This window comes from Populus euphratica, unplaced genomic scaffold (assembly GCF_000495115.2).
Source record: "Populus euphratica unplaced genomic scaffold, PopEup_1.0 scaffold49.1, whole genome shotgun sequence".
Classification (NCBI taxonomy): Eukaryota; Viridiplantae; Streptophyta; class Magnoliopsida; order Malpighiales; family Salicaceae; genus Populus; species Populus euphratica.
Window position 1 is genome coordinate 718,046 of NW_011499875.1, and position 27,837 is coordinate 745,882.

General features: G+C 34.5%; 5 protein-coding genes across 5 annotated transcripts; 4 read left to right on the plus strand and 1 right to left on the minus strand.

Moving 5' to 3' along the window:
- Positions 1–409: 409 nt before the first annotated feature.
- Positions 410–3,159, minus strand: LOC105128212 (uncharacterized). Its single transcript, XM_011029781.1, has 4 exons — positions 2,750–3,159; positions 1,909–2,012; positions 1,731–1,815; positions 410–760 (listed from the first exon to the last, which is right to left on the minus strand). Exons 1-4 carry the CDS (start codon positions 2,972–2,974, stop codon positions 671–673), a joined length of 504 nt encoding a protein of 167 aa, XP_011028083.1. The 5' UTR covers positions 2,975–3,159; the 3' UTR covers positions 410–670.
- Positions 3,160–4,753: 1,594 nt separating this feature from the next.
- On the plus strand, positions 4,754–11,462 carry LOC105128214 (early-responsive to dehydration stress protein (ERD4)). Its single transcript, XM_011029782.1, has 11 exons — positions 4,754–5,245; positions 5,800–5,952; positions 6,231–6,366; positions 6,726–6,827; positions 7,118–7,237; positions 7,730–7,810; positions 7,978–8,318; positions 8,782–9,027; positions 9,547–9,871; positions 10,413–10,646; positions 10,809–11,462. Exons 1-11 carry the CDS (start codon positions 4,932–4,934, stop codon positions 11,175–11,177), a joined length of 2,421 nt encoding a protein of 806 aa, XP_011028084.1. The 5' UTR covers positions 4,754–4,931; the 3' UTR covers positions 11,178–11,462.
- Positions 11,463–15,069: 3,607 nt separating this feature from the next.
- Positions 15,070–19,021, plus strand: LOC105128215 (AMP-dependent synthetase and ligase family protein). Its single transcript, XM_011029783.1, has 6 exons — positions 15,070–16,261; positions 16,617–16,806; positions 17,549–17,694; positions 18,022–18,089; positions 18,401–18,503; positions 18,668–19,021. The coding sequence occupies exons 1-6, from the start codon at positions 15,218–15,220 to the stop codon at positions 18,779–18,781; spliced, it is 1,665 nt and encodes a 554-aa protein (XP_011028085.1). The 5' UTR covers positions 15,070–15,217; the 3' UTR covers positions 18,782–19,021.
- Positions 19,022–20,145: 1,124 nt separating this feature from the next.
- Positions 20,146–26,147, plus strand: LOC105128218 (plastidal glycolate/glycerate translocator 1, chloroplastic). The gene is made up of 8 exons (XM_011029786.1): positions 20,146–20,509; positions 20,671–20,986; positions 21,369–21,630; positions 21,776–21,891; positions 24,013–24,122; positions 24,564–24,741; positions 24,956–25,085; positions 25,835–26,147. The coding sequence occupies exons 1-8, from the start codon at positions 20,195–20,197 to the stop codon at positions 25,983–25,985; spliced, it is 1,578 nt and encodes a 525-aa protein (XP_011028088.1). The 5' UTR covers positions 20,146–20,194; the 3' UTR covers positions 25,986–26,147.
- A 20-nt stretch (positions 26,148–26,167) lies between these two features.
- LOC105128332 (putative disease resistance protein RGA3) lies at positions 26,168–27,128 on the plus strand. Its single transcript, XM_011029945.1, has 2 exons — positions 26,168–26,447; positions 26,536–27,128. Exons 1-2 carry the CDS (start codon positions 26,168–26,170, stop codon positions 27,126–27,128), a joined length of 873 nt encoding a protein of 290 aa, XP_011028247.1.
- Positions 27,129–27,837: the final 709 nt, after the last annotated feature.

Genomic DNA, 27,837 nt, shown 5'->3' on the forward strand with positions numbered 1-27,837 from the left:
ATTTCTCTCATTCCAGAATATTAATGGATCTGGTTCTCATGCTTTTCAACCAGCGTTCACAGAACCAAGGGACTTGAAAAAACCCAAAAACAGAGAAACTAGTAGCAGCTGGTATCTCATTTACACAGGGGGGTTTTATCTCGTTCATGGTTTTTAAAATCTTTTTTAAAAAATAATTCAAATAAAACTAATGCATCCGTAAGCGGAATATTCAAGTTATTCAGAACACCGTTTAAATTTATTAATCGACAAGTGATACTGTCTTCCATAAGGGTAACTAAATCACTCTCCAGAATACAAGGAAACAAGATGTTCTAGATTTTCTTTTAATGTTTCACGACCTTTCAAAACTAGAAACTAGCCAAGGCAAGCAGCAATTTAATTCCATGCCAGGTAAGCTGACAAATCGTTGAAATAAAAGAATGGACCAAATAACTAGCATATGCACTACCTGGACATTAGTTTGGATGAAACCAGAAAAATAAAACATCGAGCTATTACTGGCTGATACTGTTCGACTAGCAATTCAAATTGGAAATATTGTAGCAGTATCCTTGTTTGTTTGCCAAATGCTCAAAACAAGTTCCACCTGTTGCTACAAAAACTGTGCTCCAGGCCATGGACATTTTCATCTTCTGTCCAAGTAACTGGCAGCATCTGAAGTTTTAAGTTAACCACAGAAATTAAGCTTCTTCATAACTTTGGCATAGGCTGCAGGTACAGTAGATGGTTGTCTCAGTCGACGTTTTGATTTCTTTGACTGCATTAAACATAAAATTTCTGTCAATCACAAATGAAATCAGCTAATGCCAAATCACACCCCCCTAATAAAAGAAAAACAAACTGTAAGATCTGAACACGAGGATTTTCTGCTGGTAACTACAACTTTTGGAACTTGGGAGGAGAGCAGTGGATGGTGGGGGCACCTAGAAATAAGTAAACAGTTGAAGATGTAATCATCTTATTTCTGATTGAGTGAAGTTCAAACCAAAATGAACGCTCATCAACCCCACTTCTCCATTGAGAAAAGAATCCTCAAAATGCCACCTTTCATTGAGCAACACATCTTCAACTATCATTCCTTAAATTGGGTTAACACAAGAGTACTAGGCAAACAAACTCAGACATCAATGCAACAGAAGAGTACTATCATTCCTTAAATTGGGCACAGTACACACAAGTTAATAAGACATTTGTGCCCGCCATCAATAAAACTCTTCCACATCAAAATGCAAGCGAAAAGGAAACAGAGCTGAGCACATCAGGACCAAAGGAGATCATAAATGCAAACAGCCTAGGATTGGAAAATGACACAGAAAAGATGTTCTATTAAAAACAAGTGCTGAACTAGCATTCTTTATGATGGCAAGATATAGAAACCAGAGCAACATTGCAAACTTACAGATGAACATCACATATAAATGAATCCGGGCCACCTGAAAATGTATTTTGAGTACTAAAGGAGGCTCCTCCTTATCTCCAAACTTAGAAAGCTAAATAACATGTCCAGTGTAAACTTGATTCATATGTGGATTGTAGTCAAGCATCACTACAACTTTGCAACAGGCATGGCTTATGAAATACTAAGTAGAATTAGCATGCACTTTATATAATTAAGAAACAAGCTATATAGTTATCAACTTATGGAAAACATGTAGCTAAGGACCATCTAGTATCAATAACATGAAAAGGAAAGGAAAATGACAGCATGAAATTACTGAAAGACATACCTTCGAGTGCGCATTGTGATTCTTGCCCTCCCTCCAGCGACGAATAGTCCCATCATTCATTGTCCTGAATCTTTCCTTATAAGACCTGATCAGGACAAACTAAAAACAGTTATTCACAGAAATTTAAATAGCACTTTCATAGAAAGAAAAGAAACCGAGTAAAACAGCTTAAACTCACGAGTAAGCCTTCATTTTAATCTTTTTTACTTTGGAGGTGCGTGGAGTCATTGGCTTCCTCCTCTTTTTCCGCTCCCTTGATGAAACATGACGCACTTGCACCAACTGGAACACCACAAAGAAATCTACAATTGCATTAAAAAGAAATTCGAAGTGATTTGGATTTAACATCAAATGGAAAATTCCTGGACTCGTGTTGATTGTTAGGATGGAAAAGGAAGGGATCGGAACATCTACATACACTCCTGTATAAAATAGAAAGCCGAACTCAAGATAATACAATTACGCTTAAGTATCAAAAAATTTCAACTTCTCTGTCCATTTTATAAGCGATTGCTGAGAAGGTAAATGAAAAACTAGCATTTCCAATGTATTAGCTAATAGGCTAGGATGCACAGCATGGCTAGTCAAGTGTTGGAACAAATTTGACATGGGTTCTTCTAATTCTTCTTCAGAATTCAACTCCTTGCCAATAACGACTATATCATTTTAGACTATAATTCTACAAGCAATAGTTTTAAGCCAATTATTTTGCAAATTCTCAAGATTAAAGAAAATGATCGGCATTTGCTGCAAAATTATTGAATCACATATAGAATGAGGTACATTCAGTAAGACCTGAAACAACAGTTAATGCAAAGATTGAACTACTGGTAACTAAATCTAGATAAAAGGTAACCGTTTCTTTGCGGCACTTCCTCAGTATTCAGGCATACAAAAAAGAATCAACAAGCGAATAACCATTTCTTTGCGGCACTTCCTCAGTATTCATGCATACAAAAAAGAATCAACAAGCGAATAACCATGCAAAAAACAAAACAAAGGAAGCCCAAAAGCCTTACCGAGTGGGGGAGTTGAGACAGACGCGAAGAGGACAGAGCTGCCACCGAAGGAAGCTGAATTGGTAAAGAAGAAGATGCGTTCAAAAGGGACCCATTAAGATTCCATTTACGGGAAGCAGCGGCGAAATGGAGATGTCGGTGATAAGATTGTGGAGGCGGGTGGAGGAGGCGGTGTGAGGAGGAAGCAGAGGCTAAAGATCGGAGCTTGGTGCATAATCTCTGCATTTCGAGAAGGAAAATGACAGGCTTTGAATTGATTAGAAGGTAAAACCGTCAGAGGATTCAATCACTGCTCTTTGGTGGGGTTTTGGTTTGGGGATTGTAGTTGGAGGCTGGGTGTTTGGAGAATGGTTTAACTGGAAGCCTTTCTCGTGGAGACATGTTTGCCTGTATCGAGTTAGGACTGTCCTTGCCTTGGACAATGCGGTGGGGGTAGCTGACTGCCTTGGCTGTAGATTTTTTTAAAAATAATTTTTTTGGAATATATTAAGATAATATATATATATTTTTAATTTTTTTTTTAATATTAATACATTAAAATAAATAAAAATTATATAAAATATTAATTTTAAAAACTTATTTTTTTAAAAAAAATTCAAAAATACAGTTGAGCACAATGTTAAACCAGCTTTCATCAATTTTGTAGTAGACTACATATGCCTGTAATTCCTTTATTATAAAAATTATGTCAATTGTGTTTTCTTTTAATATTTTAATTGATATGATTTTTTTATGATATATTTTTTTATGTGTTTGTTTTTGTAGTTGAATGATGTTTTTGAAGAATTTTAATTTTTTTTAAATTATATTTTTGAGTGTTTTTAAATTTTTTTGATGTGCTGATATTAAAAATAATTTTTTTTTTAAAATAAAAAATAATTTTAATAAATTCTAAACCAAAATTATTTTAAAAAATATTTTTTACCATAATTCTAAACACAAACAATGTGTTCATTTAAGATGAAAAAAAAAATTCTAAAAAAATAAAATTTGATTTTTTTGAATTTCAATAATTAACATAAATAAGAAATATTTTAATTTTTTTGAAATATAATCCAAACGTTAATGTATTTTTGATTTTTTTTTTATTTTTTGATGTAATTGCTCATGAATGTAGTCTATTTTAATTATTACTAGTGACTTTTTTATATAATTAGATTTATTTTATTGAATTTTTTTTTAACAATATTAATATTATGTAATCATAATTTTGATATATTTATAAGTTCCTAGCCCATATCTAGCCATTGATTTAGGGATTTCTTGTGATGATTGTGTGTTTAAGATTGTATGGAATTGTGATTTTCCAAATAAAATTTTCTCTAAAAACTCATTGTAATAAATTATTTCTACCGTAGTACATTAAAATCATATGAAGAAAATATATTGATTTAATATTTTTTTAAATTTAAAATACTTTTTAAAATATATCCGAAATCAAAAGCAGAAAAACAATCAATCACCATGACGTCTATGGAAATGCAAGAAAAGACCCAGAGGATAGTCCCGAGCCCTGCCTCGTCGATGACCAGAAAGAAAGTAACCCTTAAACACTGTGCTACTTCGCAAGGAAACAAAGACCAACGAAATGGACGCAAATCACGAATCACAAAACGACACGTACACAACCCCCGAATTCTTCATCCCTGTAAAGCTCCTCCTCCTCCTCCTCCATCGATCCTCACATGCACGTGCGCTCTTCTACCAGTGCCCATCCAGCCTAAAGAAAAAAAAACACATACAGAAGCAATAAAAAGGTGGCCTAAGCATTGAAAAAACTTGTAGGATACAGAGGAAAGAAAGCAGAAAGAGAACAATAACAGCCTTTACCATTATTCTCAAGCATCCAGCAGCACATGTACAGGGATCCCAAGTTGCCTTGGCAATGTTGGCGTCTCCACTTTCCCTTCCAGCCCCCCAAAAAAAAAACACATCAGGATAAGGTTTCCACCACCTTCCACTTTCCTTTCCAAAAAACAAAAAGAATAATAATAATAATAATAAAACTTACTCAACTTTTCTAACTTATTATAATTAGAAACTAGAAAAGCTAACTACAACAGTAAAGGTGAAGTCATATTCTTTCTTCCTGTTTCTTCCACTCCTCTCTTTCCTTCCTTCACCAACACTCTCCCTCTGTTTCTTCCCCTCCCTCTGCTTTCTATCTCTGTTGTTCTCTACCATGGCAACTCTTCAGGACATAGGAGTCTCAGCTTTCATAAACATTCTTGGTGCTTTTGCATTCTTGCTGGCTTTTGCTCTACTGAGAATCCAACCCATCAATGACAGAGTTTACTTTCCAAAGTGGTACATTAGTGGAGGAAGGAGCAGCCCAAGAATGGCTGGTAACTTTGTGGGCAAATTGGTGAACCTCAATATCAAGACTTACCTGACCTTCTTGAACTGGATGCCTCAAGCCTTGAAGATGAGCGAAGCAGAGATTATCAACCATGCTGGTCTTGACTCTGCTGTTTTTCTTAGGATTTACACTCTCGGGTACTCTTTTTTTTTTTTTTCCATTAAAAACTCTCAATTTTCTTCAGCTTCTTTCACGAGCCTTGTCAGTATGCCATGGCTTTGTTTTGGTCATTTTGTAGAATGCTCTCAATTTGTTTGACTATGAAAACTAGTAGGTAGAGGAAATTGAAAGTTTTGGAAGTTTATGAGTGACAATGTAAGTTGTTCAAATGAATTGGTGGCAATCTGCGAATTTGGTTTCGTGGAGCTTTATTTGGATGTCTGTGCAGTGCATATGGTAATCTTGGTATATGTTCATCTTGCTGTTTATTTACCTTGGATTGAGTGAAGAGATGCATGCCTTTCTTTATAAGTTTATTTAGCATATCATTGACACTGACAAACGCTCTTCAATTTATTTTCTTTTCTTTTCTTTTCCTTGTTTTTTTTTTTTTTTGAAATGGGTTCGGAAGAACCACGGTCAAGTTCCATTTGGCTGTATTTTCTTCATAACATCAGCTAAGGCTTTGAGAGTCCCAAGTTTCAATGATGGCGGATGTTTAACAACTGATATTTTCCGATTCATTTGGCAGCTTAAAGATTTTTGTTCCAATTACAATCCTTGCGCTCTTAATTCTCATTCCAGTGAATGTATCCAGTGGAACACTATTCTTTTTAAGGAAAGAATTGGTTGTGAGTGACATTGACAAGCTTTCAATATCAAATGTCCGTCCTCGTTCCATAAGGTAAGTTTATGTTTCTTTTAGGTAGAGCCAAATGCACATGCTTTGCATTTGTATTTCTAAAATATTATTTTGTTAACTTTTTTATCATTTCTTTCGATTGTTTCCTTACAGTTTTCTGCTTGAACTACCGTTTTTGTTGATTGATATGATTTGCTAAAAATATTAGCAAACTTGTTGCTATATAGTCTAATGGTGGCTTCTAATTACCTCTTGCTTTATTGCGACTTTGAAAATGTACAGTTTAGCATATTCTGAAGACCATTTGCTATCAATTTCAGATTTTTTATCCACATAGCGTTGCAATATGCATTCACTACATGGACTTGCTTCATGCTCTACAAGGAATATGATCATGTTGCATCAATGAGATTGCGTTTCCTGGCTTCACAAACAAGGCATGCTGAACAGTTCACTGTGAGTTTGACTCAAATTTTTCTTTATTGTTTGAGTGAGAACTTTCTGCATGATATCAATCAAAAGTAAACAATCACATCACCATTTCGTTCCAATCCTCATATAAATTATAAATGATCCAACTTCATGCTTAGATTCTTCTTTTAGTGAGCTTACTGTTTTTTTTTTTTTTTTTATGGTTTATTTGACATATGAATAGACATGCTGAAGAAAGAAAGGGAGAAGATGCATCTCATAAGTAAATAAGAGGACAAAAAAAGATGTGATAATCTTGTAAAATTTGAGAAAGTTTACAGAGCTTAATATATTTCGTAGGGTAATGATGGTTTTTTTTCTCTTGAACTCATTATCTTTTGCAGGTAGTGGTCAGGAATGTTCCGCATGTTTCTGGTCGGTCAGTATTAGACACAGTGGAACAATTCTTTAAAAAAAACCATCCGAATACTTACCTTTGTCAGCAGGTACCATAGTTCTATTGAGATTAATCTTAACTAATTTATCTGTTCTTTTTTTCATAATTTTAATTTGGTCAAAGTGAAAATGGTCTTTGTATGGATTTTATGTTTAGATGATACATGCATGATTTCAAGTTCTCTTAACTAATTTTCCTACTTTTTTTACAAGAGTAATTTGATTTAAATGAAAATAGTCTTTGAATGGATTTTATGGAAGGATGGTATATGCATGATTTATGTGCTTAAACTTTTGCTGGCCCTATAATTTATCAAAGAGAATTGGAATTTCTATGCAGGCAGTCTATAATGCAAGCAAATTTGTGAAACTTGTGAGAAAAAGAGATAGACTGCGAAATTGGCTCGATTATAACCAGCTTAAGTTTGAAAGACATCCAGACAAAAGGCCCACTCGAAAGGTGAAGTTTGTGTATTTAGACCTGTAATCATAACTTTCTTCCATGTGCGCGCTTGAGCATGCATCATTGCATGTGTTTGTCGGGATCCTTGGGAGAACTAACAAGTCTTTCATCACCAAACTATCTTGTTTATAATCCAAGTTTTCCAAGTGATTGTAAAATTTATTTCTCCATTCATATAGATGACACACGTTAATTACATTTCCATCTATATTAAAAAACCTTTTGTCTTTGTAGCTTGTGAAATGAATTATAGCTCTATATGTGTGCAAAATTTAACGATATGAGACATTCCAATTGCCTTTAAAATCAACTTGCGAGATCTATAAACATTAACTTCATTGATCAAATCGGCGATAGTTAGATACAAAAAGTCATGGAATGCCGCGAACAATGGAAGCCATACACCTTTCGAATTAAACTTGCCTAACAAAAGTCTGTTGTTCATTTAAAAAAGCACTACGTTGATGATTTGACTTGTTTATTTTTCAGAAAGGATTTCTAGGAATCTGGGGTGAAAGAGTTGATTCTATTGAATATTACAAACAACAAATACAGCTGTTGGAGAAGAATGTAAGCCAAGAGTTTTATTTGCCTTCAACCTTTCAATATTTCATTCCGTTAAACTTAGCTGTCTTATACTGTCATAATTTTTAACTTGTTTTGCATCTAGTGCTTTACCACTCAAAATTGTTGATAAAAATTGCTTAATGCATGTATTTGATGCCCATATGTTTCAGATGGCATTGGAGCGCCAAAAAATTCTTACAGACTCAAAATCTATCCTGCCAGTTTCTTTTGTTTCTTTTAATTCGCGCTGGGGGGCAGCTGTTTGTGCACAAACACAACAAAGCAAGAATCCAACATTATGGTTGACAAATTGGGCTCCAGATCCTCGCGATATCTATTGGCGTAATTTGGCTATACCATTTGTGTCACTGACTGTTCGAAAGCTTATAATATCTTTGTCAGTGTTTGCTTTGGTGTTTTTCTACATGATACCTATAGCTTTTGTGCAATCCCTTGCAAATTTAGAGGGTCTTGAGAAAGTTGCTCCTTTCCTTAGGCCGGTCATAGAACTGTAAGTGGTGTAATTGTTTCTTCATTTTGTGAATTGTCTTGTTTCATGTCAGATTGCATTGAAGCTTTACAGATGTAACTTTCTCTTAATTTTAACATTGTCGAATCTCTTTTAACATATTTAAAGAATTTATATTTATTCTTCGCTTATTGTAATTATTATTTGCTACATGATGTTCGTATCATTATTTCATTATCTGTGCATATTTCTTTGAATTATCTATGCTTCATTAGTATTTGAACCTACTGTCAACAATTTAACTTGATGATTTTGGTCTTTACATCTCTACTGTGTTATAGAGGACTGGGGATCATTAATATGTTTTGTTATGTTTACTACTCATTTCTATATACATGAAATTAAATGACATTTTAATTATGCATCAATTTATATGCCTTTCAAGATTTGGAGTACAAATAAGGTAGTGTCTTGACCTCCTCACTAAAAATCTAATTTTGCACAGGAAATTCATCAAGTCATTCCTACAGGGTTTCCTTCCTGGTCTTGCACTTAAAATCTTTTTGTACGTGCTACCAGCGGTTTTGATGATAATGTCAAAAATCGAGGGATATATTGCACATTCAACTTTGGAGCGCAGAGCAGCAGCAAAGTATTATTACTTTATGTTAGTGAATGTATTCTTGGGGAGCATAATAGCTGGAACGGCATTCGAGCAGCTGGATGCTTTCCTTCACCAACCACCAACCCAGTAAATTCTCTATCTCTATGATTTTAGCTTTTGTAGTTTCTATATTTGAATAATTTGTTATAGGTTGTGGATAATTTGGATGAGCTAGTAATTTTGTGATTGAAGTTTGGTTGACACTTCTCCAAAAATCGCATATGTGATCAGCACATGCATAATCTTAATAAAAACCCAACTGAATTTAATTGATAAAATTTTATGTTTAGAAATGCTGACTGTGATGGGGTAAGTGCATATATAGAAATTGAGTTGTAGGTTTAACCTTCTACCTTAAACATTGACAAGCACCAATTATGCTAAGCAAAAACATGGAACATAATATATCAACGTAATTGTATTACAACTAGTTCTGTTATGCAACATAAGAGATAATAGGTTTTATGTCTCCTAATGTAATATTATCATATTCTTAAATTGTATCATGAAAAGGAACCATATATTTCAAAGTTTTTACTCATTGTTCTCCAATCTTTATCTCTGTCTGTTCCATTCATGGTTTTATAAGAAATTAATCTACTGCAGGATTCCTAGAACTATTGGGGTTTCCATACCAATGAAGGCTACCTTTTTCATTACATATATAATGGTTGATGGATGGGCTGGTATTGCTGGAGAGATTCTCAGATTGAAGCCATTGATCATATTTCATCTTAAGAACATGTTTTTGGTGAAGACTGAAAGAGACAGAGAAAAGGCCATGAATCCTGGTAGTGTAGATTTCCCAGAGACTCTCCCAAGCCTCCAACTATACTTTCTTTTGGGAATCGTATATGCTGTGGTTACTCCAATACTGCTTCCCTTTATTCTAGTGTTCTTTGCTTTCGCATACTTGGTTTACCGTCATCAGGTCAGTATATTCAGGGTTCTTGATTACTTATTTATTTATTTTACCTTTATACTATGTTTATTAGAATTACATTACTTGCTGGCATCTGAAAGTAGATGAAACATTATCTTTGAATTGACCCGAGCACATTTGCTTTGTGACTTTAGATTGGCCAAGGTTTGGAACCCATAACCATTTGATGCTTGTGATTGTAAATAAGATGTTCTAGAAAGCCAGCGATTTTGGTATTATCTAAAATCCTTTGGTTGGATTTGAGTCTTAGAAATCAATAACTAGGTTACTTAAGGTATCTCAACTTGTTCCCATTGTGGTTTAAGTGGCGTGGAATGTTTCTCTATTTACTTGGTAATTCTTTCCCCTACAAGTTTAAATTGTCAGTATCTGTCGATTTATGGAATCCACACAACAACTTTTTTAGATTTACTTCAAACTTCGACCCTCTGGTGTTTGATATTATTGCTGTTATACTCCTACGATACCCTTTAAATGTTTTCTAAACATTAGTTTTACTGTTGGTTTGTATTTCTACTTAATGTTGCAGATAATCAATGTCTACAATCAACAATACGAGAGTGCTGCTGCATTTTGGCCACATGTTCACAGCCGTATAATCGCAAGTTTATTGATATCTCAACTTTTACTTTTGGGCTTGCTTAGTACAAAAAAAGCAGCCAATTCCACTCCTTTGTTGGTTATCTTGCCCATATTGACATTATCTTTCCACAAGTACTGTAAGAGTCGCTTCGAACCTGCATTTAGGAAGTACCCTCTTGAGGTAAGTTTTGTACATTGCAAGAAAAGAGATTTTTGAAAGTTTCATTAAATTAAATGAAATCATTTTTTTGCTTTCAGATTTAAATTTATCATTTGAAAAGAGGCATGGAATATGTTTGTTTTCAAATACTGATCCAACTGTTTCTTCTTGGAACTACTTCAGGAAGCCATGGAGAAAGACATATTAGATCGAACTACAGAATCTGATATAAACCTGAAAGCATACTTGGCTGATGCATATTTGCACCCAATTTTCCACTCATTTGAGGAAGAAGAGTCGGTAGAGGTGAAGGTTGAAAGAAACAAATCGCATACTGCAAGCGATCCAACCACCGAAATCAACCCTCCCTCTCCACCACATCAAGTCAACCATCCTTTTTCCCCACCGCATTACATGTATCACCCTTCGTCTCCACCTCAGCATGTCTATGAGCCTTCTTCTCCATCCCATTATGCCTATCATTACGAAAATGATACCTATCATCCTCCCTTTCCACCCCATTATGCCTATCATTATGAAAACGAGCCTTGATATTATGGAGGTACTAATCTACAAGTTCAATTGCTAGCCAGTTTTTGTTTTTATTTTTCTCTAAATCACTAATTTCCACGGTTTCATTTAGAATGTGTAGCTTTGTTCCCATTGTAATTACTGGTTTGTCAATGTAATCACTAATAGCTTATGGTGTTTTCCTGAAATATGACTGGAAATTCCACAATGCTGTATGTTTAAGTACTCTTGAGAAATTGCAGATATAATAATTGTGTAGGGCAGGCGTATAAAGCTAAACCTGTTTCTTATTTATTTATGTATTCATTTATTAGGGTTATCCTTCTGCAAAGCTGTCTGTTGGAGCATGTGTGATTGTTCTGTTGTGAAATGTTATGCGAGGCAATGGCCAAATGAGAAGGCACTCAAGGTCGAGTGAGACCTGGGGGCCAACGTTTGGTTCCAGCATCCCAAACTACCATGCACATGCGTGCTTGCAAATAGTCAATAGTTCTTCCGATACCTAGAACACGACATTCCCTCCTTTTCCGTGTTCAGCAAGTTTCACTTGTCTAAACACCTCAGTTACATGATAATTCAGTGTTGCTAGAGCATTTGTAGCTTAATTGATGGCACCTTTTTAAAGGGAAGATAATAAGTGGGATGTCAGCCCCAAATTATGGTACAATTTTATTGTAGTGTTGTTTTTTATAGTGTTTTGTTATTTAAATATATATTAAAATAATATTTTTTTATTTTTAAAATTTATTTATAATATTAGTATATTAAAATGATTTAAAAATTTATAAAAGATTAATTTAAAATAAAAAATAAAAAATAAAAAAATATATCTTTTAAAAAAATACGGTTTTACTGAGAGAACAAACACTATAACATTGCTTGGATCTAAGAACATGCTTTTAACTTCAAATTCGTATTCTAGTGGTTCAAAATTTTTCAGTTCTTGAACATCTGTTTTAGGCAGTAATCTGATTAATTCGATATCCCTTCAATCCCAACATTTTTTTGTTTTCTGGTTGTAGCCAAAAGAATCCACACTTTTGTTTAATTTTCTACTATATCTTTCATGCACATCACTTTCCCATCTATCCACACACACAATCATTAATGCTTAAAGGAACTAATTTATTCCTGGAAGCTAAAATACTTCAGATTGGCAAAGACTATTTTCTTTTTTAATAAATTTTTGATCTTTAACATTTGGAAGATGATCAAAGTGAGCATCATTATAAGCATGAAAAACATGCCTATGATATTCATGTAGCGTACAAGTAAGAGCATGCTGAGAATGGGTCACAATATATGCCAACTAAATCCACCAATATTTTTATCTTTTTTACGGTTGCAATATCAATATCAATTATAAAACATATTCGTTGGCATTGTAAGTATATTTAATTTTAATATATTTACAATTTATATTTAATTTAATTATTAATAAATGTTATATTTTGATGCAATTATAATTTAAATTTTTATATAGAAAAAGACTATAATTTATTATCATATATATATAGATGGATACAACTACATGAGCGAGTCCAGTTATACATGGTTCATGCTGGTTTTTTGGAAGTCAGTTGTCTTGACCACAAATTGATCCACGCACTGATTAAATGATAGAGATGTGAGACACACACATTCTATCTTAAACATGAAGAGATGACACCAACATTGCAAAACATAACAATTTTGCTTGGATTATGTATTGATAGATGGACAGTCATATCAACTGGTGTTTATGATAGAATTATGTTATACGAGTGATCACTTGGATTATCATTCCCTTTTTCTGAATTAAAAAAGGTAGCATACGTCTTAAATGGATTAATGAGACATTTTCGACACCACCAGATAATGGTGATGAGGAGATCTTAAGGAGGTACAAAATCAATTATCATTTAAATGTGCTGATTATTTATTATGACTGCGTTGATTATTATAATGATTTTAATTTGTTTGTAGGTATGCCGCTTCATATATTCTTTGTTTATTTGGTGGTGTGTTATTCACTAACCTCACAAGGAGATGTGTTCTTTTGATTTATACGATGCTTCTAAAAAAATTTCGATGTTATCCCCATATATAACTAAGGATTTGCTAGATTAACATTTTTGTATGGATGTTTATGTCTTATATGCATAAAGGGGGTCAAACAAGTCGAGGGATGTTTGCTACTTCTACAAGCATGAATGAAAAAAATATAAATAACTATTTAGATTTGAATGTTTTCATGCATAAAAAAATTAACAAAATATTTTTATTTAATAACAGTTATGGTCGTGAAAACATGTTCATGTAGGAAAGCCCATAATATGGAGAAGATATGACAATCCAAACAATTAAGGTTACACTTCATCTCTCACTAGGATGCATATATTGTGATGCTATTTTTACAATTATACATATTTATATTGTATTCTTGAAACTTTTTAAAATAGAATTAAACTGACATATTTTTTATGCTAGGAGGTGTGCTCGACGAGATTTTGAAAATAATCTAGCGTAGATGCTAGCATTTTATTAGACCGAGCTCGATAGGCTACAATCTATTCAAGTATTTTTTTGAACTATTTACTAAATAAAATAATTAACTTTATGTTGTTTGATATTTATTTAACTTATAATCTGCATATCATTTGGATGTCTTACTTGAAAGAAAGATTGGTCGTTACTCCAGTTGTTTGCAACAATGAGATGGATATATAGATAACAGTGATCCTGCTAATATGTTTTGAGATGGTTGAGCTATATTACCTAAATCGGTTAATGTGACAGTTCGACTATAAACAACACATTCCAATGAATATCTATACGAGCGATGCTTTGCATGTTATTACTTATAGGGGTAAAAATAATGATTATAATTGGTTTCACAGTGGAATACACAAAGAAATGAGATATTTACAGAGATTCATCCAGTAATTATTGATGAGGAGTATATGATTTGGTATATAAGTATAACATGTTGAATCAATACTCTAGTTCTCGAGGAAATTCCTCCACATAGATATATGCAGTAAAAATAACAAGCTTAGTGAATTTAACATCATGTAAGTAACAAAATCTTTTTATAATTAATATATGTTAACCGTTGAGTTTTACGTATTTATCTTTTAATTTAACATTAATATTTTATTAATATTAGACTAACTTCTTGTTACGGGAGGATCAAGAGGTTGTATCTCATCTTCATAGTATTGATGAAGAAAACAAAATTTATATTATAGAGGACTTGAAATATTTACCATATTGGACTTGAAATCTTTGAAAAAAAGCTAATTCTTGATCACTTAGTCAAGAATAAGAGCTAGATCTGGTCATGTTAATAATGAGCTCGAATCATCCAGTTGATGATGTAGATATAGATAAATAGATGAATTATGTTTATATATCTTGAGATTACTTGAAAATTATATTATTGAGTTATTTTATATTTATATATGTATATATATATTCTTTGCATTAACAGGCCACTCATAATTATGGAATATAAAAATATATTGAGTTTAATTAAAATTTGTTGATTTTAATTATTATATGTTTTTGCAATTTTGTCAAGGGAGATAAAATTTTAAATATAGTTTTTATATAAAAAAATCTATTGAAATCTTAATAAAATTAAAAATATTTCAACTCTTTAAAATCATAACACAAATAAAATTTTAAATTAACAAAAAATATAATTTTATTAATTTTTTTAAATTTAAAACACAAAAATAATTTAAAACCATTCATACGTATGGCATTTCACGTTGTAACCATTCATACGTATGACATTTCACGTTGTGAACCGTGATTTTTATCGTGATTCTGGAATTGTGAGATCCTGAAACAATGCTAACTTTTCGTATTGTGAGATCATGAAACAATGCTAACTTTTCGTATTCAATTATATTTTGGGTGACAAGTGACCGGTTATCCAAAACAGAGTACCGCTTTTGTGTTAACGCTCTGGTGACCTGTCTTGCCCCTTGTTTGATCTCCCTGGCCTCTGTACTTATAAATGGCTCCAGCAAATTACTAACATCCATTTCAATAATCACTCGACAGAACCCCAGATGGTGAAACTCACTGCCACCGCCTCAAAAACAAAGCTCCCAGAGTGGTACTCACCAGAAACAGGAATTTATAGCAGCAAACACCCTCCTATACCCTTACCTGCAGACCCATTTCTTGATGTTGTTTCTTTCATTTTTTCACACCATAACCATAATGGCCTTACAGCTCTTATTGATTCCTCTTCTGGGTTTTCAATCTCTTACTCAAAGATTCTACCTTTGGTGAAATCCGTTGCCTCTGGTCTTAGTAACATGGGCATTAAACAAGGTGATGTTGTTTTGCTTTTGTTGCCGAATTCCATTCACTTTCCCATTGTTTTCCTCGGTGTGTTGTATCTTGGTGGCATTGTCAGTACCATGAATCCACTTAGTAGTGAACTAGAAGTCAAACAGAGAATTATTGATTGTAATGCATGTATTGCTTTTGTTGAACTAGAAAAAGTTGGTAAATTTCAGCCACTGGGGATTCCTGTGATTGGTGTACCAGAAAACGTAAATTTAGATGAGAAAAGTAATGACTTTGAAGCTTTCTATACGCTAGTTTATAGTAAGGGTGATGTAGGTGTAAAGCCAGTGATTAGGCAGCAAGATACAGCAGCAATAATGTATTCTTCAGGTACTACTGCTGCTAGTAAAGGGGTTGTTCTAACACATAGGAATTTTATATCCATGGTTGAGCATTTTGTTAAATTTGAGGCTTCACAGTACGAGTATTCGAGTACGGATAACGTGTATTTAGCTGTTTTGCCAATGTTTCATATATATGGGCTGTCGCTTTTTGTTGCGGGATTACTGTGTCTGGGGTCTAGCATTGTTGTAATGAGGAAATTTGATGTCAGTGAGATGGTGAAGGTGATTGATAGGTATGGAGTAACTCATTTTCCAGTTGTTCCGCCAATACTGACTGCGTTGACAAGGACTGCAAAAGGTGTTTGTGGAAATAGCTTGAAGTGTTTGAAGTTGGTTTCATGTGGAGCGGCTCCTTTGTTTGGCAAAACCATACAGGATTTTGTGGAGGTTCTTCCGCATGTTGATTTCATTCAGGTATATGGATCCAAATTCGAAAGACTCCTTAGACTAGAAGCTTGACTTAGTTATTCCATTGTAGTCCCCGAGTAAGTTTTTCTGTTTTTCCTTTTTCTAGGCTGCAAATTGAGTAATTGGTCTGTCTGGAACAGAAGGCTCTGTTAGCTTGCATATGAGCTGCCCTCGGAAATTTTGGAGTTTTTTTCCCGTAATTAAAAATTAAGTTCTTTATAATTTGTTGGTTGAGTTCTTCAATAATTGAGGCATTAGTATTTATATTTAAGGGTTGCATTTTGACTGGCTTTGTTTTTATAGTCATGTTAGCTTCTTTGATTTTCAGAATTTTTGAGCTATGAAATTGGTTTATTTACAGGGATATGGCCTGACTGAGTCAACGGCTGTAGGAACCCGTGGCCTCAACACTGAAAAATTCCAAAAATATTCTTCCATCGGACTTTTGGCTCCAAATATCGAAGCTAAAGTGGTGGATTGGAGTACTGGAGCTCTATTGCCTCCTGGGGGATGTGGTGAGCTTTGGATTCGGGGACCTGGAGTTATGAAAGGTGATAAATTTTACACCCTTTTTAATCGCTTCAAGTACTTGCGATGCCAGAAATGCATATAAATATGCCCTACGACTGGAAAACAAATTAAACGCTACTCTTTATTCTCATTACCATAACTCTACTAGTTTGGTTTCTGTTGCTCATTTTGGTTCATTATTTTCACGTTAAACCCCAAGAAGTATCTGTCTTTATTGCTAGTGCTAGAAAATTTCAAGTTTAACTCCTCAATGGGCATTATATCGTTTTTCTACTTAGGATATTTGATGATGTCATCTATCATAGTGGGCTGGGCAAAGTAAATATTTGTATTTGTATTCATTGTTCACAGCCAAATGTCTTACCTTTTCTGTATTTGCGCCAAGTTGTTTGCCTTTTATTTTTGCTTATAAAGGAAAACAGTTCTTCAAAAACCTTGCCCCCTGGACTTTCAATTAAAAGCAGCCCATGCAACAACAGTTTCTTCATGCACTGTTCTCCTTTGATGATAAAAACCTGTAAGTTTTCATTTGCGGCCTTGGCCATCATCTTAATCAGTTCAGCAACCTCATATTTTGCCCCCCACCCCCCCCGACCCCCAACCCCACCCAAAAAAAAAAAAGAAAAAAAGAAAAGGAACCTCTTGCTGTGATCACCTAGCCGTTCCTCCCCATTTTGTTGCAAAACAAAGCGTGGCGTTTCTCTTTCTATTTTTCCTGAAAATGTTCTAAGTTAATTTGGTTACATCCCTGAAAATTTTCAGAGTATTTAAACGATGGAGAGGCAACTGCATTGACCATTGACAAAGATGGTTGGCTACATACTGGGGATGTTGTTTATGCTGATCATGATGGGTACTTATATGTAGTTGACCGCTTGAAAGAGATTATCAAGTACAAGGGCTTTCAGGTACAGATTACCATTCCATATCATACAACTTCCTAACGAAACTATTCATTTGAAATTGCAACGTAATGAAAGTGCTGGACTTTCTTGGCATGATAGTCAATCACACAGAGTTTTTGTCATGTGAAAAATCATAGATTGAATTCAATTCAATTTACTATTATTTTGTTGGGAAAATCTGATCAACTTTAACAGCATGAGAGCAGCTGTATATCGGTTATGCTAATTCCATATATAAATAGCGTTTGGAACTAAATAAATGTTGATTGACATAATTTGATATGATTGCAGTTTGTTGATTTGTATGTGACAATTTTGTCTCTTCTGCAGATTGCTCCTGCTGATTTAGAGGCTGTATTGATTTCCCATTGTGAGATACTTGATGCTGCTGTAATACCGTAAGTATGATGAGCTGAAAGCTCACAGCAATGTTAACTGCAGTAACAGTTGTAGAGATTAGTGTTATCCAAAAATTTCTAGGTGAAATGGCTGACATGTTTAGCATTTAAGCATCCATATAAATCAGTCATGGACATTCTTGAAACATAGTTACAGCTTCAGATTGTTGACATCCAAAGAGAACTTTTATAGCATATGTTACTACTAATTGTACTCATATTAGTCATTATCTCAGTCTCTACATGTCCCATCATTGCTCCTCCTGAATTTCATCAACTACGAATATGAACACATCATCATGATTTTTCAGTGTCGTCGATAAAGAATGTGGAGAGATACCAGTAGCGTTTGTAGTCAAGAGGCAGGGAAGCATGCTAACACAGGAAGCTATTATCAACTATGTGGCTGAGCAGGTAGTTTATTCTGACCTTATGGATTTCTTTGAACTCATGCACATACATTTACCCATATTCTCATAATCATGGCTCACAAATATGAACATACAATAGATTGTGTATGGAATTTTGGCTCTGTCCTTGATGGCCAACACTGAAGGTTAAATATATTTTCTTGTCAGGTCGCACCTTATAAGAAGGTTAGGAAGGTGATCTTTACACGATCAATCCCAAAGTCTGCAGCTGGAAAGATACTCCGGAGGGAGCTCAGGCGCTCCTTGACTTCTAAACTGTAAAGGGTCCTCTTTTCGCAAAGACCAGATTAGTTACAGCACGCAAATTCAGTTTAACACCGGGGTCTCAAATTTTGATCATAGCAATTAGAAAGAAAGTCCATTTGGCATGGCTTTTACAAATTTCATTGAGTTGTTTTTCAAACTCTCGACTAAAAAAATCATACCTGTGTTCGGTTTGAAATAATCAAAGACTTGAACCAGAAAGTTATTTTTAAATCCAAGTCAGAATTTTTTTATTTAGACTTTCAGCTCATTGATCCTAACTCACCATCTGTATCCTTCAAGGAAAAAAAAACGTTTTTGGTCTATTTTTGTCAAGAGAACTTCAAGCTTAAATTATTTTTATCGAAAATAACGACCCCAGTCGCTCATTTGTTTTCATGTTTTTGTAAAATTTCAAATTAATTTTTTTTAATATTTTTAAATCATTTAGTGGTGATGATGTCAAAAAAATAAAATTTAAAAATAAAAGAAGTATCAAGCAGGGAAGAGGAAAAATCCAAGGGATAAAAGGGCAGTACTCTCACGATCTTTTTTCATCAAACAATTCTTATCTCCTTCTCTCAATCCAACCACCTGCAATATAGTGACAGTAGTGGTTGTTGTCGTTTATTTGAGTCCATAAATCTGTGGAAGAGAAAATGTGCAATTTTAGATTATTTATATGTATTTTGAAAATTAGGAAAAGCTTCCTGTCATATTGATTTTGCAAGTTAAAAAAAAAAAAAAAAGAGGGGGCCGGGGAGTTGATCTCAAGAGAAGGAAACTGCATGGAAGGTTCCTTCAAACCGTGCTCGTTCGGAGATGGTAGATTTGTAGCTTATTGCTCACACACCTTCCCCTGGTCATCAAGATCGTTACAAAGAAGTTAAGGAATTTTCCTGTTCTTATAAATAAATAAATAAATAAATTTTGTTTTCATATTGGCACGTAAATGATTGATTATTTTTTAATACAACAAACTTAATTGTGGAAAACCCGGGTCTCTATCCGTGATAATGAATTATAATTATGGATGCATCTTGATTGTCTGGGAATGAAAACGTAGTAGAGGTTGAAGTTTATGCTTAGAATCTATATAAAAAAAAAAATACATGGAAAAAAAAATGCTTTTTATTGATGCGATTTGTACATAATCTCAATTTTTACCTTATTTCTAAACACATTCTAAAGCAATCCTGCCATGGACGCTACAAGCCTATGAAAAATTCCCGGGAAAAACCGGTAGTATTCGTTGTAGGAAAAGAGGGAGCCAATCTCATCTTCTTAGAAACCAACCTTGTTTTACGTCCATACAAAAAAAAAAAAAAAGATAAACTAGAGCATCATTTTTTTTTTGGTAAGTTGACGTATATATTAAAGAGAAGAAGAAAAACAAAAGGAAAAATAAGAGCTCTCCTTCTAGCTCTTCCCATGGCTACTCCTTTAGTCGCTCATTCCGTTCTACTCTGTCATCACCACTCAAAACAATATCCTTTCAAATCGCAATCACGTGTCGATAGGGATTTCCGTACGAAAACACTACTTGGTGTTTACAATGGATTCCAAAATGTATATAACCAATCTTATTTTCATAAGCCTTGGGCACCCATTAGAGTTCTTGAGCCTAATTTAAGGTTCTTGCAAATGGGTCCTCAAGAAACCTGCTCTAGTCGACGAATTTCCAAGAAATCTATGAGCTCAGAAGGCAGTACCAGTAGTACTAGCTCTTCATCTATTTCTCAACAGGTTAGTATAAAGGTTTTACTGTTTTTCTTTTTTGCACTCCTTTTTAATTTTTCGATGCTTTCCTGTTTTGTATGATTTCTACTAATTGGTATCGAGTTGTCGCATTTAATTAAGCTGATGCCACTATTTGATTTACCTTCTTTTTATATTGATTGCATAAGGTGATTGGGATCTTGCATTTGCTTGTTTCACTTGGGATTATCCTTGCAATGGATAAGTTGTTGAAAAAGGCATTTGTGGCTGCTGCTATTAAGTTTCCAAGTGCTCTATTTGGCATGTTCTGCATATTCTCAGTTTTAGTCATTCTTGATATAACTATTCCGGCTGCTGCAACAAGCTTAATGAACTTCTTTGAGCCAGCACTGTTATTCATTCAGAGATGGCTTCCATTGTTCTACGTTCCATCATTGGTTGTTTTGCCTCTCTCTATTAAAGATATCCCTGCTGCATCAGGTGTCAAGATTTGCTTCATCACAGGTAAAATGAAGCTTTTTGTTGATTCATTGCTGTTCACTCACTAAATCTTTAATATAGTTGGCTTAATGAATAAAATGTCACTATGAATTTGTGAGAGTCACACATAATTAATGTTATCTATTGAAATCACGGAAATTACTGCAAGCTCAAAAGCTAAGATAACATAGAATCTCCTTCATTCTCCTTATGTTTCAAGTCTTTTGTTGACCATTTCATTATTCATATCTTCGATTCCAATGGCCACCATTTTTTTTCTCACTTTGGTCATTATTCTTATACCATCCAGTCAGCATTCCCATGTTTACTTCCATTTTGGTGGGACTATTTTTCAAGTTGTGTTTGCAATAATAATAATGATACAAATGCTTTCTAATAACTGCAGCTGGAGGGTGGTTGGCGTCACTTTGTGTGGCGGGTTTTACAGCTATTGCTGTGAGAAAAATGGTGAAGACAGAAATGACTGATGCTGAGCCTATGGCGAAACCCTCTCCTTTTTCTCCATTGGAAATGTGGGCTTGGAGTGGGGTCTTCCTTGTATCATTTGTTGTCGCCTTATTATATAGAACGGCATTGGGGACTGCAGCCAGAACATGCCTTCCTTTCCTACTAGCATCCACCGTGCTAGGCTATATGGTTGGTTCTGGGTAAAATCTCAGTTTCCTCAGATTAGCAACCTCTGTGTTGACAATTGTTTTTCAGACCAAATTGAGGAGGAAAGGAATTGTTGCACACATTCATTATAATTGTAGCCCAGTTAAAAAATCATGGCTTTACTCATCTGGTTTTCAGGTTACCATCTGGTGTTAAGAAGGTTTTCCATCCCATTATTTGTTGTGCACTATCTGCAGATTTGGCAGCGTTGGCCTTTGGGTTCCTTTCCCAATCCGGACTTGATCCCGTTCTAGGTACCACTTTTCAAAGTTTTTGGTGTCTTCGTTTAGTTCACTCATTTTCTGATGTGGAGCAACAACAAATGACATCAATTGTTACTACAAAATGCCCGTATTATTTTGTTCCACAAGCCATCTGTTGCTTTTCATTTCTATCATATGTGTTAGTTTCCATTATGTATTATGTTTCCTGCTGCTACATATAGTGTTAGTAGAGAACAAAACCTGGAGGGGCCATTTCAGGCAGTTTCATTGAGGTATTTCAAACAAAGATGGACCAGATATTACAACTTCTTTTGTGAAGTTGTTTGGTGTATTTTTGGATAGCATAAAAATCAATTTTTATCTTGTCCAAAGCTATTCTAGTAGAGAAAATTGTCTCATTAGAAGGGGTAGGACAACCTTGTCTAGTTCCATGTATAAGAATTAACTTGGGTTGATCCGAATCAACATAAAAAATAGTTATTGTTATTGTTATAGTTTTAAACTTGATTAGAGAGTTGGCTTAGAGTAAAGTTTGGGTTATGGATTAGGTTGATTATTGACTTAAATCAATGTAAGAATAAAACTGTTTATTATCATAGTTTTAAAACTTGATTCGGGGTAAAACCGAGGCAAAGCCCGGATCACGGGTTAGGTTGACTATTGATCTAGGTCAATGTAAGGATAAAATTATTGTTATCATAGCTTTAAAACCTGATTAGAGGGTTTACTTAGGTCACAGGTTAGGTTGACCATTAAGCCGAGTTAACGTAAATATAAAAATAGTTATTATTACAATTTTAAAACCCGATTTAGGAGTTGACCTGGGGTAAGGCCTAAATCATAGGTTGAGATGATTATTGAACAAGGTCAATGTAAAGATAAATTTTTTTATTATTATAGTTTTAAAGTTTAACTAGGAGGTCAACCTGGGTAAAGTTCCGGTCACAGGTTGGGCTGACCATTGACCCAGGTCAACATAAGGATAAAGGTAGTTTGAGTCATGGGTCAGGTTGACCATTGATCTCGGTTAATGTAAGGATAAAAATAGTTATTATCATAGAATTAAAACTCGACTAGGAGATCAACCCTAGATAAGACCCATGTCATGGGTTAAGATGGTCAACTCGTTTTGACCCAAGATAATATAAGAATAAAAATAGTTATTATTAAAGTTTTAAAATTTGACTCGAGGGCCGGTTTGAGTCATGGGTTGGGAGGGTTAATGCAAGAATAAAAATGATTATTATTATAATTTTAAAATTAAATTTAAAAGTCGATCCAGAGCAAGGCCTGAGTTATAGGTTGGGATGGTCAGCTTGGGTTGACTTAGGTCAATATATGAATAAAAATAGTTATTATTATAATTTTAAAACCTAACCTGGGAGTCGACTTGAGGTAAAGTTTGAGTTATAAAATGAGAGGATCAACCTAAGTTGACCAAATATTCTTTTTTAAATATCAGAACAACCTTGTTTTATTAAAAAAAATAAAAAAAGTCAAAAGGATTTCTTACCCTTGTTTTATCTTGGGTCGCAAGTCGACCTGATTTTTTAACCGAGTAGGGTCAGATCAATTGTTTTTATATTTTTTCTCAAACTTATACTAGTTTAATTTTTGTGTCAACTGGATCTCATCCAATATTTACCAAACACAAAATAAAATAAATTGTCTAGTCCAATTCAGAGCACACTAAATATAAAATAAAACAATTATTTATTGAGTTCAGTCCAATCAATATTGTCTAGTATACCAAACACTACCCTACCACTCATAGCCTTTCGCTCATAGCCTTTGTGCAAAATGTTGATGGACCTCTTGTGCTAATACTGTTTTGTCAATTATAAAATCTGGTTATTTATGATCTAATGATGAACACTTCTATAATTCAAAACTGAAGTTAACTGAGATTTAGTTTTACAAATATTTTGGACAACATTTCTTAAATTTCAGGGATGGAAATCTTAAAGTTCAAAAGCTGTTTTGATCTAGTTTCTGTTGGAATTCAAATCACATACCATGCGACTCCCTCTTTTTTCCTCCATCCTTCTCTATGGTCACATTTTTTTCATTAAGGTTTTCCATATCTATTTTTAAGCTCATTTTCTGTACTTCCTCATTGTAATTATGGTAATTTTCTTCCAATGCAAACAGGATATTACCTTACAAAAGTTTCATCCAATCCTGGAGCTGGTGATGTGTTAATGGGATTCTTGGGATCTGTCATTCTTTCTTTTGCTTTCTCAATGTTCAAGCAGAGAAAGGTAACTTCTTTTCTCACAATCCATGCCAACAGGCCGGGTTCATTTTGTATTAAGTGGATATATTTCATATGTGCTGTTACTCAGGAAGGACTAGCGGTTCCTTTTATTTAATTGTAACTATTTGGTGTTGCCACCCAAACTATCTGCTATAAATTATTTTTTTTCATTTGGTAATGGAAGACAATGCGTTTGAAATTCTGAGTAGAGAATAAGCAATGAAAAACCTCAAAATATTTAGACCTTGCAAGAATCTAGGAATCTAGAATATTGCATCTACCATTATATGAATTTATCCTCAGTAGTATTCTATGTATGCTTTGTCACTACATGGTTTGTTGTCCTCGATTCAGAATAATAAAAATTTGTCATCAGATGATGCTCTTAACTTACTGGTCCTTCTGTCATGGTAATGTGAGTTGATATACTCTGGTGCTTCTGCAGCTTGTTAAGAGACATGCAGCTGAGATTTTCACGTCAGTCATTGTTTCAACACTATTTTCATTGTATTCAACGGCTCTCGTGGGACGCCTAGTTGAGTTAGAACCAACATTGACTGTATCCATTATTCCCAGATGTATAACCGTGGCATTAGCCCTCAGCATTGTGTCATTCTTTGAAGGTATAGTAATGTTCAGAACGCTACAGTGGAAGCAGGGAATTCCATAAATGGACATCCACTTGTGATGCTAAAATTAAATTTTGCCATATCAAACACCATTATTCATTTCCAATATACTTAACGACTTTTGGTCAGTTAGAACACAATGTACTGCAGATGATTGTTGTGACTCATTACCATTTTTAATCGAATTAATTTTACATATTGGTTGTAGGTGCCAATTCATCTCTCACAGCTGCTGTAGTTGTTGTAACTGGTCTCATTGGAGCAAATTTTGTACAAGCAGTGCTCGATAAATTAAATTTTCTTGATCCCATTGCTCGAGGAATAGCAACTGCTTCCAGGTTTGTGGTTTACCAAAGACAAATCAGTACGAACTCAAGCACTAAACAATCTTTGCAAGCATAGACCCTTCCCTTTCTTTAGTAAATATAATGATGTGTCATATCAGCTATAGGCAACTATCTTTCTCATAGCTCACCTGTATAGTTTTCTTTCAGGGGACTGCAACAAAAATGCATCTGGGACCTATAATTTGTGCTAACAAAATGCTTGCTGTTGGCCAGAAACTGGAAACTGAATCTCCTGGGGAACTTAAAAATGGTTAATAATTAAGCTTTGTAATATGTAGAAAATTCTGAATGTCACTGAGATTCTTACTGCTGAATCTTATAAAAATCAAAATCATTTTAGAATTGGACTAGTCAATGAAAGGAGATCTGTGTTTTTCTGTTTTGGTTGAATATTTTAGTCATTTTGGTTATAGCCTATAAAAACAAAACCGTGGATTGAAAATAAGAAGAAAGATAGGATGCTAAAACTTTGCTCACTGAATTGGACTTGATGCACAATCTTGAGTTATGCTTTAAAAACCTTACCCAAGTTTGTTTGTGACTTCGGGTATAGTCACAGCTTGTGATGCTCAGATAAGCTCAGTTTACCTGTTCTGTTCAAGAGTGTACAACCTGAAATGCTCAGTCCTGAGTATTATATTCATATCCTACTTTAGTTTTCCTGTGTGAAGATTTTGCAAAGTTTTGTAGGAACTGTGCAAAATTACTGCATTTATGCTTATCCTTCTTAATTGTTTCAGTGCTCATGGACTGGGAACTGCAGCATTGTCAGCCAAGGAACCTGAGGCACTTCCATTTTGTGCCATTGCTTATGCTCTCACTGGTATATTTGGTTCATTGTTTTGTTCAGTTCCTGCAGTTAGGCAAAGCTTACTTGCAATAATTGGCTGAAAGATCGGCAACTTTTGGTTATTGGTGGCCAGACACTTTTGATTGATTATCCTTGTCCACCCACAGCATGATTTTTAGCAAGTACACAGTGCTAATAGCCAACCTTGTATTATTGATTACAGTCAATTATGTATAGAAGTTGGCATCATCCTTCTGCAAAAACTCCTCACCTCCTTTAAATTATGAATAGTGAACTGATTATCTTCTTGTTAGAAGGTGGTCAGCTGGCTGAAAAGCATAAGCTAAATGTCAAAGGTAAATTATCTATTCTACACCTTGAGAGGGTGGAAAATCCAGTGGATACCAAAGAAGCCACTGTTGCTCAGAAAGAAAATCTCCATCATTTGACCTTGAATTGGAGAAAATATGGTGAATCTGAATCACAAGAACATGCTGAACAGGCACTTGAATCTCTTGAACCTCATCCAAATCCTAAGCAGTTGAAGATAGAAGGATATAAAAGCATTCATTTTCCACATTGGATCTGAGAGCCAATCCTACTTGATAATTTGGTTTCTGTTGAGCTATCTGATTGGGATAATTGTGTTAGATCTTCCGCCACCAGGGATGTTACATGCCTTAAGGAATCTAACATTTTCTAGAATTAACAAAGTGGAGTACGTAGAGAAAGAATATCATTGTGGAGGGGCACTGAGAAGATTTCCATCCCTGCAAACACTCAAAATTGAACATTTGCCAAGGCTGGAAAGGTTTTCAGAAGATAACGAAAGAGAATTGCTCCCAAATCTCACTAAGTTGACAGTCTCTGATTGCTACAAATTATCATCGCTGCCATTGTCACTTGTTTCACTTAGAAAGCTAGATACAAAGCATTGCAATGAGGATTTATTGGATTCAGTTTCATATCTTAGCACCCTCACTTCCCTTGTGCTAGGATACTTGGATGAGGTGACATCCTTTCCGCATAGGATGCTGCAAAACCTTGCTGCTCATCAAAAATCACAAATTCTATACCTCAGTTCCCTCCAACGGCTGATGATTAGTCAATTCCTTGAGCTGGCTGCTTTGCCAGATACTGTTGAACACCTTATCTCCCTCAAGGATTTGTGCTTAGATGGGCTTGACAAGTTAAGAATCTTGCCTATGTCGGCATGGTTCGCTTCAGTGCACTGCAGTATCTAAAAATAACTGGCTGTCCCAGCTTGGCATCATTGCCAAAAATCATGAGGAAACCTGACATCACTACGAGCTTCAAAAATCTGGGGTTGCCCAAAAGCTGGCATCTCTTCCAAAAAGCATCAGGAATCTCACCAACCTTAAATATTTGAGTATTTCATTCTGCCCTGACCTCATGAAACATGGTGAAAAGCAAACAGGAGAGGACTGGTGTACAAGAATTGGGTAGCCCACATTCAAGACCTTGATTTGCACTGCTAGCTATCATTATAGCTGTGAGTCATACTGTAACTGCAGCCTGCAGGGGTATATATGTCAAATAACATTATTTTATTTATGTATTTATTTGGATAACATTAGCCTGTCTTATGGTAGAAAGATCGAATTCCTCGTGAGATTTTAGTGCGCCATTTGCTAGTAAATGATGATTATGCACTTTCATTTTTATTAAAAAAATATAAAAAAAACCACGCAAGGCCTCGACCAGTCCATGCACCCAAAACCATTATTATTATTTTTTGACGACAAATTTAAGTGGTATTTTGTGAAATAAATATTTAGTCAAACGTTAAAATACTCTATGAAACACTAGTACGGGAGGGAATATAAATTGAAACAAATGTTAACACATAAAATCATGCAAACATAATTTGCAAGGATGAAATTGAAAAGAAACTAAGTGCAATGACCAATCTGTACAATGTTACATTTTCAG